Raw genomic sequence first — 13,700 nt, 5'->3', positions numbered from 1 at the left:
CAGCCGACGAATTCTGATAGGTTCTAAAACAGGATTTGTCATAAACGAATTGCTTGACCCTTGACACTCACTTGTAAAATAGACACTCTGACTTCCTAACCTCTGAGGAATGTGGGCAAAATCAAATGGGAGGGAAAGTGAGCAAGCACGCTAAAAAGATACTAAGGTACGCGACGGACTACCAGCTGAGGCCGACACCGCTCCGGCTCTCCGCCGTGGCTGCGGCGAGCGGGCGGCGAGAAACTGCGCAGGCGCGCTCTGGCGCCCGGCCACACCCCCGCCGCCGGTCCCACTCGGCGCGCGCACGCCGCCCGGCGTCCTCGCTCCCGGGGCGTCCCCCCGCGTGCGCCGGAGTCGCCAGGCTGCCCTCGGCACCGGAAGTGGCGGTGGCGGGTTTGCCTTGAAATTCTCGGCCAAGAGAAGCAGCGCCGGGGCTGGTGACGGTTAACTGGGCAGTACTGGGGCCGTGAGCGGAAAGCGGGGTGGTTGGGGCTGGACTGAGTCCCTCTTTCCTCGCTCGCAGGAGCCCCGCTCGGCCCTTGCCCTGCGCCTGGCGGTAGGCGGTTTCCCGGGGAGCCTGGGCCGCCACAGGTGAGTGTTTGCTCTCGCGGTGCTTTGGGGACCCCGGGTCCCCTAACTCCGGGCCGGCTCTGCAGTGAGGGCCCGCTGAGCATCCTGCGGTAAGTCTGCCTGCCTGCGCCTGCGCTGAGGTCTTAGATCCTTGCCGTTGTCGCTGACACCTGTGGCTCAGGCGACAGTCCCCACTACCTGAGGAATCGTGTCTGGCCAGGAACTTTTCAGAGGCTCCTGTCCATCCCATCGAAGCCACTGGCCGAGAGAATGTGTTTTTAGTTCTTCGCCTTTTTGACTGGTAGTCTCCCGAATCCGTCCACGCCCAACCCCTGGCCTGAAACCGTCACCCGTGAAAAACCCCGAAACCCATGACATTGGGGTACGCCTTACTTTCTTACAGTTTGTTAGGTTGATGTGATATTGTCGGGAATGTTGTTTTTTATTTAGTTATTCTAGAGCCGGGCGTCCTCTGGGAGGCTTATGGCCCTTTTGTTTGATGATACCTTTTAGAAACTTACCCCTGGAAACATTTGTTTCATGCATATATTATATTGATGACAAAGTTAGAGATAAACCTGAATACTTAAGCGTCTTACAATGGCTAATCTCAAGCCCTTATTTAATCAAAAGTAGTTTCTTTTTTAAACTGCGAAGTACCACTTTTAGTTACTAACTTCCGACAGCACAGTGATGCACCCTTTTCTCTTGAAAGCACTAATTTATGTCTAGTTCTTTGCAATCAGACCTTTAGTTACTGATGAAAACTATTCCTGATGTTTTCGAACGTGTGCGATAGATCTTTGACATGTAGTCACAATGATAGTCACTGTAGTAGATGTCAAGAAAGAGTTTTGTAAGGTTTATACGGTCTTAAATGTCTCAATATACAGCCCTATTTTCTTTTCCAAAGGAAATGGTTTTTGTAATCAGTGAGTTCTGATACCGAGAAATAGGAGTAGCACTCTTTGTTTTGTATTAACATTAACAACTTGGGACCTGTAACATGCCTTAAAAAAAAAAAAGGCAGTGCTGATCAAGTTTCCAACATTCCTAGACTGTGAAAAGCTGTATAAAGCTCCTTTCTGGCATTGGTTATTGAACAGTACTAGGCACACTGTGTAGTCTGTAATGATTCTGCACCTCATTTTGAAACTGGTATCACAAGTCTAACAAATATTGAGGATTACAGACTCTTGCACTATTAATACGGTAATAGTACTGTATTAATGTTGGAATTCTGTTTACAACAATGATTTGGGTTTCTTTTTTTAACTACTTGACTTCAAAAAAGCATTATCGCATCAATAACGTCAATGTTGATAACATGCTAAATAGATTTTACTTGTGGTGTTTATTGATACTGCTTGGATGGCTTTTAAATTTCATTTTAATTATTTTACTTGCTGATTTGTTTTGTTAAGCTGAAAGAAAGTTTACCAAATACATATGTAGTGGACTTTTTATGTATTTTTTTTCTGAACAGTTTTTTTTTTGGTGCTTTTTAAAAATAGTGATAACTTTCTTGTACTTGAATATTTATTATATGATGATTACATAGGTAAGAAAAATGTATGCCATGCTGTAATAGGTCTTGGGTCACTCATTTATTATGCTTATTCATAATCACCAGTGAGTGATGTAAATTGGCATATGTTTTTTTTCATATCCCAGAGATGAACATTCTGAAAATTTCTTACCAGTGTATTGCCACTCTTAAAGTCACACACACTTGGTTTACTGAAATGCCTTCACGAGAATGCATAATTGGGTTTCATGATCTCTTTTTGTTTTAGGAAATAAATTTTGCAAGTATTTTAAGACAGTTTCAGGCTTTCAACATTAATGTTGATTTTTTTAGTCTGTGCTTTAATATTAATAATATTCTGTGCTTGTCTCCTCTTAGTAAGCAAAGAAAAGAAACAACTTAGAATAAAGTAATATCTCTTCCAATAAAAGAATTTCAAGGTCTAATTCTGTCTTACTTTTGTCTTTAATGCAATTCCTTGCAACTCAGTTGGTGCACCTTGAATATTTTTTGAATGAATGACCTATGCACATTATGGTAAAAAACTGCAGTATGAGTGGAACCCAGCCTAAGATTTCTTAAAAAATTAAATGGATAAGGTATCTTCTTTAGGTGTGGAATAGGGAGGGCCCCATATTTGTTGTTAAGAGAGAGAATAAGAATCTTAGAACTCAGATTGTTACCTGTTCTTTTTCAGTCTCTTTGGTCTTCTTTTTCTTAATCCTAGAGGAGAAAAAAAAACACACTTTTAGTCTCTTTGTGGAGATACTACACTGCATCACATATTGTTTGCTAGAAATTTTGCTGTAAATGGAGTTTTGAGTATTTAATATTAAAAATTTGATTCTGTTACTTGCAATTTCATATTGCATCTTGCTCAATTTAAATAAATTTAGTCATTAGCAAAGTTGTAACTACTCAAGCCATGTAAGCAAAAGGATGGTTCTGTTAGAATAATATAAAGGAAAGACTTGATGTGAGATAAAGCAGGCACAGCCTATGATTATCTTTCTGTTTAATAGTTTGTAACCAAGAGTATGAATTTTGGGGCTATCTCATTTTTATAAGTGTTCTATTATTGTTGAACCAATAAGTAATGTTACAGTTCATAGTGCTTAAAATTTGGCCTGTTAGCTTTTTTCCAAATAGATTGATTTCTTCAAATTTGCCAGTTATTGTGCTAGGTAGACCCAGTTTCTGTCCTCCTGCAGTGTAATTTTAGCAATGATAGGGATACATTTTGAAAATTGGGAGAATTTCATAAATTTACAGTGTTGACATTCATTTGAGAAATGTGTTTTAGGCTTAGAAAATACTAAAGGGATGGGGAAAATTGTCTTTGTCTAACATTTAGTGAAGTAAGGGAGCTTTGATACTATTTTCTGTAAACACATTGTTTCTCTGATAACCAAGGATTTTTCAGGTTATTTGTTAATGTGGCCTTGGATTGACTTTATGCTTGTTAAAAAATTTCAATTCATTGGCTCCTAAGGAATTTATCTGATTAGAAAGAGAAGTTTAAAACACAGAACCTTTAAAGAAGGCCCAGAGTGACTTCTATGAGTTTGGAGCCATTGAACCATGGCCCTCAAAAAAAAAAAAAAAAAAAATTGAGGACCACCTACATATAAGTAATTAATTTAGAATTTTTTTTTTTTTTTTTTTAGTAGGAGAAAGGGAAGACAGATCTGGAGGGAGTTTATTAAGGAAAAGAGAGAGGGAAAATATATGAGAGGCTTGATATCCAAGCTCATCCAGATCAACTGTGTACTTTCAGCGGTTGGCCCCAATTATACTCTTCTAACCTTGCCCAAACTAGGTGTCACTATAGGGTATGGATGGCTTCAGGGCAGAAGTAATCACATAGGCATCAAGCTGTAATCCCAGTTTGGTAAGGATGAGCTGAGGATCCAGGAATGTGAGCGTACTGAGGGTCAGGAAGTGGACAAAGGACAGAACTCTTGGTAGTTAAGACAAAAACCTGGCAGTATTCAGTCATTCAAAGATTTGTTGAAATCTACTGTGTGACAACATGGTTCTAAGTGCTGGGGATCTAGCAGTAAATAACAGAGACATGGTCCCCAGCCATGAACCTTTTTTTAAGGTGGAATATTATCAGTGGTCATGAATCCAGGGAGTCACTACATAGGTCATGGGATCTTATTCCTTTTCTTTTGGACCTCAGATGCCCAGTCTTTTTTTTTTTAAAGGTGAAGAGTGGCCCTCGGCTCCCACCATAGGGACTGGTGGACCACTCCCCACCAGGATGCCCAGTCTTGAGTTACTCATAGACCTCATTTCATAGCTGTGTTGCTTCATAACAAATTACTCACAAATTTAGTGGCTTAAAACAGCAGACATTTATTATCTCACAGTTTCTTTGGGTCAGGAATCTCGGCATGCTTAGTTGAGGGCCTCAGATTCAAATTCTTTTTCAAAGCTGTAATCAAGGTATCAGCCAGGGCTGTAATCATTTTAAGGCTCAAATAAGGAAGGATTCACTTCCAAGCTCACTTACATGGTTATTGGCAGGATTCAGTTCCTCACTGGTTGTTGGCCTGGGGTCCTCTTATTTCTTTGCCATGTGAGCCTCTGTACAGGGCAGCTCACTATATGGTAGCTGGTTTCCTTTGAGTGGCCCCGCAAGAGACAGTGAGCAGGACAGAAGTCACAGTCTAGTCTCAGAAATGGCATTCCATTATTTGTTACAAACACACAGTCAAGGGGAGGTAATTACTCAGGGGTATGGGTACCAGGAGGTAGAGGTCTTTGAGAGTCACCTTAGAGACTCACTGCAATTATCCATAGATATAAGGTCCTTCTTTTGTTGTATTTATTTATTTTTTATTTCTCCTCTACCCTTCATCTGGTTTCTTCACTCACATTGTCCTCCTCAACCTCCATAGACTCTTAAATATACTTAATGTATGTTCTTGGATATGTATGTATCCTTTAAAAAAAAGTGTTTTATGTGGCATATGTATTTTTTAATTTATATAATGGTATAGGGATTTAGATCTTGTTCTGTGTCTAAGATTTATTTTTACCTAATCCTGTATTTTGATGATCTGTCCATATTGCTATCTGTAAGTTTTGTTCATTGCTACATGATATTCCATAGTATGTATCTACCGCATTCCTCTAGCAAGGAATAGTTAGATTGGCTCCAACTTCTTGATTTCTCAAACAGTTCTGTCTAAAAACAAGTCCCTTTATGGATCTATGTAAAACTTTCTTTGTAATATTTACAAAAGGGAGGGATTTCTGGGTCATAGGGTATATGTATACATGATTTCACTAACTACTGCCAGATTGCTCTCCAAAATGGCTATGCCAGTTTATGCCTACACATTGTATTTAATATGTAAGGTTTTCTTTTTCCTTAAATCCCTGCCAGTACTTAGTATTATTGGAGTTAACTAATTTTATTTTGAATCTGGTAAATAAAAGAGGTCTCTAATTGCTTTGGTTTGTATTCATCTGTTACTAGTATCTGTACTTGTTAGCCAGTGGATTTTCTTTTCTGTGAATTGCTCTTTACCCATTTTTGTGAAATACTTTTGTCCATTAGTGTGAGGAATTACAATGATAGATGTTTTTTTATTTTTTATTTTATTTTTTGAGACAGAGTCTTGCTCTGTTGCCTGGGTTAGAGTGCCGTGGCATCAGCCTAGCTCACAGCAACCTCAAACCCCTGGGCTTAAGCAATCCTCCTGCTTCAGCCTCCCAAGCAGTTGGGACTACAGGTGCTCACCACCACACCCAGCTAATTTTTTGTTTCTATTTTTAGTTGCCTGGCTGATTTTTTTCTATTTTTAGTAGAGATGGGGTCTCCCTCTTGCTCAGGCTGATCTTGAACTCCTGAGCTCAAGGGATCCTCCCGCCTCAGCCTCCCAGGGTGCTAGGATTGTAGCCATGAGCCACTGTGCCCAGCCAATGATAGATGTTCTGATCGTAAGTCATCCTTACTTTCCTGGGATAAACCCTTCTTGATTTTGTGTGTATGTGTGTGTGTGTGCACGTGTGTGTATGTGTTTTGATGCATTGTAGGTAAACTAATATTTTATTGTAAGTGAAATGGGCCTTGTTTTGCTCTTATTCATTTCTCAGTTAAGATCCCAGTCTCATAAAAAAGAGTTGGTCAGCTTTTCTCTTGTTTTCTGGATCAACATTTATGTGATTGGAATTTCTGTTTAGCAGTTTGATAAAAACTATACTAGATGCAGTGGCTCACACCTGTAATTCAAGAACTTTGGAAGACCAAGGCAGGAGGATCACTTGAGGCCAAGAGTTTTGAGACCAGCCCGGGTGCGGTGGCTCATGCCCGTAATCCTAGCACTCTGGGAGGCCGAGGCAGGAGGATTGCTCGAGGTCAGGAGTTCGAGACCAGCCTGAGCAAGAGCGAGACCCTGTCTCTACTAAAAAAATAGAAATTACCTGAACAGCTAAAAATATATAGAAAAAATTAGCCGGGCATGGTGGCTCATGCCTGTAGTCCCATCTACTTGGGAGGCTGAGGCAGAAGGATTGCTTGACCCAGGAGTTTGAGGTTGCTGTGAGCTAGGCTGATCCCGTGGCACTCTAGCCCAGACAACAGAGAGAGACTCTTTCTCAAAAAAAAAAAGAGTTTTGAGACCAGCCTGGGCAATAGCAAGACCTCCTCTCTACCAAAAAAACAAAAAAAAAGTTGTTTGGTAAAAACTCACCTATGAAAACCCTCTGGGCCTGGAGCTTTTTACATGGGGAAGTCTTTTATTAAATTGTCATTTTTTTAGGCTATAAGAGAAAAAGAAAAAAAAAGAAAATTTTGGTTTTTTTCATCTCAGATCTGCCTAGTCATTTTCTCTTTTTCACTTTGTATTTTGTTTATTTATACATCCTTTTCTTCTTCTTGATCAATCTTGTCAAGGATTTGTTTCTTGATTTTTCAAACACCCAGATTTTGGCTTTATTAATCTTTTCTAGTTTGTGGGGGTTTTCTTTTTGATTTCTTTTGTTTTTATTTAAGTTTGGCCCTTTGTTTTTTTCTCTTCATGTATTTTTTGGTCTGCTCTAGTTTTTTTCTAGCTTCCTGAGTTGATGGCTTGCTCAGTTGTGTTCACTCTTATGGTGGCAGGGCATGGTGAGTCTCTGCTGTTGTGTTCAGCCACTCTTCATCATTTGATATTGTACACTTGCCCCAATCCTGCCATTCAGGGCACCTCAGCATGGGAGCTGCTCTTCCTAAGGAACTGTCTTCCTTAGTAGTCATCATCTAGCCTAAGGTGAGTGGAAGCTCTTAAATTAAGAGCTCGTGTGTTGACTTTGTTTTTTTTTGTGGTGTTTTGCTTGTTTTTTAATCAGCTCCCCACTCTATCCAGGCCTGGGTTTGCGCTGAAGTACCCTGCTTGCCTCTGTCTGGTATTGGGCTACCACTGCTGGTTTTCTGTCCTGTGTGATGAGGGGGCTAAAGTGAGCAAAGATTGGCCAAGGCAATGAAGGTCAGAAAGGACACAGCTAGAAAACTAGCTATGTAATACTATGAAATACACCTATTTGGATACCCACTGACTCCCACTGAGTCAAAAATCTTACTTCCTTCATACTTATATCTCTTCTCAGCTTTCCTGTGATCTTTCATGATTTCTTCACCTTTTTAGTTCCCCAGGCTTGAAATTTCATTCATTTTCAGTGTCTTCTCCACGCAGTGAGTTCGTAAGTAATCTTGGGAGTTCTTTTACCACAGAGTTTCAGATTTGCTACTTTTTATTCCCATAGCCACATTCCTAATCCCAATTATTACCCTCTGAAAAGCACACAGATCTTTCCAACTTTGAACTTCATGGTGTTTATAGTTAATAAATAATAGTAATCACTGTCAACATTAAAAAGCAAATATCAGGTACCTACTTCTAATGCTTTAAATCCATATCTATATATCCATATCCTACTAAGTGCAAAGATTGGGCTAGGTTTTCTCATGTAGAAAGTTTCAGGGAAGATGTATTTAGCATTTATTAAAGACCTATTCTTTGCCAAGTATTATGCTAGGTAATTTAAATAGTCATTTATTGGCTGTGTGTGATAGCTTATGCCTGTAATCCCGGCGCTTTGGGAACCCACAGCAGGAGGATTTCTGGAGGCCAGGAGTTCGAGACCAACCTGGGCAACATAGTGAGACCCCAGCTCTACAAAAAAATTTTAAAAATTAGCTGGGCATGGTGGCGCTCACCTGTAGTCCCAAGTACTTAGGAGGCTAAGGTAGGAGGATTGCTTCAGCCCAGGAGTTGGAGGCTGTGGTGAGCTATGATCATGTCACTGCACTCTAGCCTGGGCAATGGAGAAAGACCCCATCTCTTAAAAAACAGTCATTTATTCTTTACAGTGCAATTCTTGGAAGTAGTTACTATCTTAATTTTACAGATTTAAAAACTGAGGCTTAGAATAAAGTTACGGGACTTGAGCAAAGTGGCAGAATTACAGTTCTAACCAAGATTTTTCTAACTTCAAAACACATATGCTTTCTGCTAATCCATACAGCCTCCAAAAAATGTATCTAACATTCAGCATTTGTTCTGGTGTTTAATAAGACTTGTGTGTCATGCGCTGAGGATACAGGCTCATACCTTTCAGATGTAAGTCCTGTTCTCAGAGAACTTAATCTAGGAGAGATAAGACATATTTTAGTAATGCAAAGTAGACAAGTGCCTTGAGATGAAAATCACAGTAAAGTGTTAGGGGACTTTACAGTAGGGAGAGTTTATTTTGAACTGAAGAGTTCAGGGGCTAGACATACTGGAAAATCTGCCATCTGAGCTGGGCATTGACACATAGGTAGGGTTTGGGTGTAGGAACCAAGGTGTTTCTTTGAAGGAGTGGAAATAGCAGGAGCACATGTACAGAGATGGAAAATTAGGTGTGTGTGATTGTGAGCTTCTTGAGGGAACACTGGAAAGTACACTATTAAAAAACTCTTTGGTACTTATTTTTAAGAGACATGTAACATGAAAATGTTTCTCTCTTTTTTTTCCAGCTTACAGTTGAGCATGAGTCTTCTTATGATTAGTGAGAATGTAAAATTGGCTCGTGAATATGCGTTGCTGGGAAACTATGACTCTGCTATGGTATATTATCAGGGAGTTCTTGACCAAATGAACAAGTATCTATACTCAGTCAAAGATACATACCTCCAGCAGAAATGGCAACAGGTGAGAATCATGGCTGCTGTATGTTTTAATGGCTGAAGATTTAGATAAATTGTCAATGCTATGTACAGCTACACATTAAGATTGTATGATTTATTACATGGATTTTTATATAATGTTACTTTAAACTTTATTATATTAGTAATAGTCCACTTTCACCATCAGCAGTATTATGAGTTCTACTTAATTATTCTAGTTGTTGGAATCTGATAGATTTTTTAAAAATTAATGGTTTTGACAATTTTTTTAGATTACATTTTTACCTGGCAAAAATAGAGTTGACTTTATTCAGCCATTGTCAAAACTGCAGAGGGACATGTGAATCTCACTGGTACCATATTCCCTGTAGAGCTTTATAAAACAGGTCATATTTGAATGCTATATGAGGAATTTCAGTCACTGAGTACCAACACAAATTTACACAAAGTGAAAACTGTAGAATTTACAGGTCCAGTTGAGGGTGGCATTTATAGCAAGATTCAACTATGTCACAACAGGAGAGAAATGTTAAGAAGTTAATAGTCTTTTTGAGTTGATGTTCTAGGTAGAATATTATCCCTCAGATCTACTGAACTGCTTTTTTAATATTGTTCCATATTTGTCTTTAATTTCTTTGAGAGAAACATCCTCTTTGACTTTAACTTCTTTCCTAAATCTGCCCCTTTATATCCATTACATTACCAGAAAGGGAAAATATTTTATATCGTAAGAAGTCTAAAGTTTTCACTGAAGGACATTTTACACCTTTTGTTGTTAGGCCAGAGGCTTTTATTTAAGTTGTCTAAGCTTTTGTGTAAAGATAATTTAAAATTAAACGTTTAAGTTGTAAAACAAAACATTATCAACTTCATTTCAATATTACACATATATAGTTTTTTACCAACTTTCTTATTGTGGTAAAGTATACATAACATTTACTGTCTTAACCATTTTTAAATGTACATTTCAGTGGTATTAATACATATGTTTATAATGTTGTGCAACCATCACCATATATAGTTTTTAAACTGAGTCAAGACCCAATATTATAATGCAGTTGAGTCAAAAACTATATATAGTTTTAAAATTGAGTCAAGATTGCTTTTTAAAAAATACCTTGGTTGTATGTGAGTTTAGACGTTTATCCTTTGAAGCCATGTTTTTCAAACTAAGTTGTGATCCTTTAGTCAGTTATAAAATTTGTGGCTTCTGATCACCATTTTATTTATTTTTTAAAAATTATTTACTGATATATAATAGTTGTATATATTTTGGGAGTACACATATTTTGATACCTGTATGTAATGTGTAATGGTCAAATCAGGGTAATTGGGACTGATTGGCATTTTTAAACTTAAATAGGATAAAAACCATCAAAGTACAAATTGGAAAAGTTTTATTTTTGTCAAACTTTAAAGTTACAGCTAACTTTTCAATTTGTTATGCAATTTAAATAAGAACAGTAACATGATTTAGTTAGCCAGGGTATTTAGTTCTTTGTCAGAGTTAATTTCGCAATTGAAAACAAAAAATTAATGAATCATTATTAAAATTTTGACAGAATATAAATATTGATGTAGTTTACTGATATTAAAATGGAGGTTTCTAAAATCTCTAATAAATGGCCCTAGTTTAATCTTGTCAATGATTTATTAGTTATGGAAATGTAAAGAGCCTTATTCTTCTTTGAAACCAGGTTTGGCAGGAAATAAATGTGGAAGCTAAACATGTTAAGGATATCATGAAAACACTAGAGAGCTTTAAACTAGACGGCACTCCCTTGAAAGCTGCACAGCATGAACTTCCAGCTTCTGAGGGAGAAGTCTGGTCCATGCCTGTACCTGTTGAACGAAGGTAAGTGGAGGTCTTTTAGAGAAACCAATTAGCCCAAGAAGCTTATAGCATTGATTATATCTAGGAGGAGGACTGGGTGGCTGAGAACAGGAATGGGAGGGAGTTTTTTCCTGAATATTGTCTTATAACTCTTGAATTTTGTATCATGTGACTCTATAACTTATTTCAATAAATAGAATTAGGTGGAAATAATCTGAAGATATGCTTTCATGAATGTATTCAAAGTAGTAGAGACAATATTATCTTGTAGAAGGAGACTGGAGCTAGGAATCTGTTTCTGTCTTTGCCACTATTATTTATAGCTTTGAGAAAATAATATAATCTTTTTAGGCTGCAGATTTTTTTTATGTAAAGTGATGAAGTTAGACCAACAGTGGTTCTCAAACAAGCTATCACAGAAGAACTGCTTTTCATCAAGTTATACTGCTGCTAAAATTGAAAGAAATGGAGTTTTTAATTCACAGAAAAATAAAAGACAAAATGTTCTGAATTTTAGAGTTTTCTCTAGCATTTTTTTCCCTGGCTTCCTACTACCAAGTGCCAGCAAATGAACAATTAGTGAAACTGGTATTTACTGAAATGCTATAAATAGCCAATTGTGCTTAGTTTCACTGCATATTTTTTAACTGACAAGTGTGCACGTGGACGTTACTATTTCACTGACAGAACAGATTTCCTATTTTGCATTGTACGTTTAAATATTGAATCTATCATGGCTTTCTAGAAAACATTGTGACTTCCAGGTTGCATTAGGATGTTGCTCAGATGTTTTTCAGTTTTAACATTCTATCATTGTGACTCTTGATTTTTGGTTGTACTTTATAATCATAGGTGCTGGATACTGAGCACCCACAATGTTCTGAACTATTTTAGGCTACAGGTGTTATTTCATTTATTGCTTACAATAAGCCTTCCAAATGAGTCTTATTTTCCCTGTATTTCAGATAAGATGGCTGAGGTGTAGGGAAATTGGATAACTTTTTCACAGTATTACCAAGCTAATAACCAATGGAGCTAGGATTTGAACCCAGATATATTGCATTTTATAATAGTCATTACAAAGCTGGCACTCTCTGTCATAGTAGTCCTTCTCAAACTAGCATATGGAACAGTCTCTTAGGGACATTAATTAAAAATGTGGAACTAGGGTGTCACTTACAGTCTGATATAATAGATACCAGGTGGAACTTAGCAATCTGAAGGTGATTCTGATACAAGTGGTCCATGGGTCACACTGAGAAGACCCATACCAAAATATTCCTGAGATTTAAGGGCAATTAATGGGTATTGATTTTTTGCCACTTTAATTTTCTTCAGATCCAGATAAAAATACTGTACTAATGTTCTGTTTTGAACTTCTGATATCTTTTAAGTATTTACTGAATTTTTCCCTTGCTTCATAAGTACTTTCACAGAAATTATATTTTCTGCTATATTTAATAGTTCATTAATAAAAGCACAGTAGGCTCATTAAAAAATAGAAAAATTCATAGAAGTAGGCGATCAGTCAGTCATTCTAGTTTATTTCCTTCTGATCTTCCATGCATTGTTCATTTTCATAGTAGTAGTTGCGCTATATCCAAAATTCACAACACTGTATGCTTTTTAAAGAAAAATAATAGGCAGCAATCACTGTAGAGTTACTATATGCCAGGTACTGTGTTAATTGCTTTTACATATATTATTTAATTGTCAAAACAACCTTAGAAGTTAGGTACTAATTTTTTTAGCCCCCGTTTCTGATGAGGAAACTTAAGCTTAGATAGGTCAAGTAATTTGCTCTTTGTGTTGTAAACATTGATGATCAATAAGTGATGTTAAACCTTTTTCTCTGCAGCTTTTTAAACATTATTTATTTAATTTTTTTGAGATAGAGTCTTGCTCTATTGCCCAGGCTAGAGTGCAGTGGCATCATCATGGCTCACTACAACATCAAATTCCTCAGCTCAAGCGATCCTCCTGCCTTAGCCTCCTAAGTAGCCGGGACTGCCTGTGTGTGCCACCATGCCCAGCTAATTTTTCTATTTTTTATAGAGATAGGGTCTCACTATGTTGCTCAGGCTGGTCTTGAACTCCTGGCTCAAGTGATCCTCCCACCTCAGTCTCCCAAAGTGCTATTATTACAGGCCTGCGTCACTGTGCCTGGCCTTCTCTGCTGCTTTTTAAGGGTTATTTGCTACTGTCCTGAGCGGTACTTAACCTACATAATTAACCATGCTCTTATTGGTGGTTTTCCCTTTTTTCGTTATTATTAATAAAGCTGCAGTGAATATTTTTTCCATATTTATGATTATTTTTCCACATTTAAGATTTTTTTCTTAATTTCAGAAGTAGAACTAATAATAGATAAGTCAAGTTGTATTTTTATTTTTTGTTTTTTTCTTGCCTGTTAATGTTTTACTTCTACTTGCTTTCTCATTTCTTTCCTCCTGGAGAATCATCACTTGGTCCTTGTATTAGTCTGCTTGGGCTACCATAACAGAATATTGTAGACTGGGTGGCTTAAACGACAGAAATTTGTTTCTCACAGTTCTGAAGGCTAGGAAGTAAGTCTAAGATCAAGGTGTGGCCAACTTGGTTCCAGG

The 13,700-nt window shown here is 37.7% G+C and overlaps 1 protein-coding gene across 1 annotated transcript in view; it reads left to right on the top strand.

Annotated features, from left to right (window-relative positions):
• The first annotated feature begins 460 nt into the window (after positions 1 to 460).
• KATNA1 (katanin catalytic subunit A1) overlaps positions 461 to 13,700 on the top strand; it is a 30,907-nt gene continuing 17,667 nt past the window's right edge. The window contains exons 1-3 of the mRNA XM_045544557.1: positions 461 to 591; positions 9,111 to 9,285; positions 10,958 to 11,115. Of these exons, the coding sequence (XP_045400513.1) occupies positions 9,124 to 9,285; positions 10,958 to 11,115 (320 nt within the window). The 5' untranslated portion in view covers positions 461 to 591; positions 9,111 to 9,123. The remainder of the gene's footprint in view (positions 592 to 9,110; positions 9,286 to 10,957; positions 11,116 to 13,700) is intronic.

Source organism: Lemur catta, chromosome 2, assembly GCF_020740605.2.
Source record: "Lemur catta isolate mLemCat1 chromosome 2, mLemCat1.pri, whole genome shotgun sequence".
NCBI classification, from domain to species: domain Eukaryota; kingdom Metazoa; phylum Chordata; class Mammalia; order Primates; family Lemuridae; genus Lemur; species Lemur catta.
The sequence above is the reverse complement of the archived record's forward strand: the minus strand, read 5'-3'. Positions and strand labels throughout refer to the sequence as shown.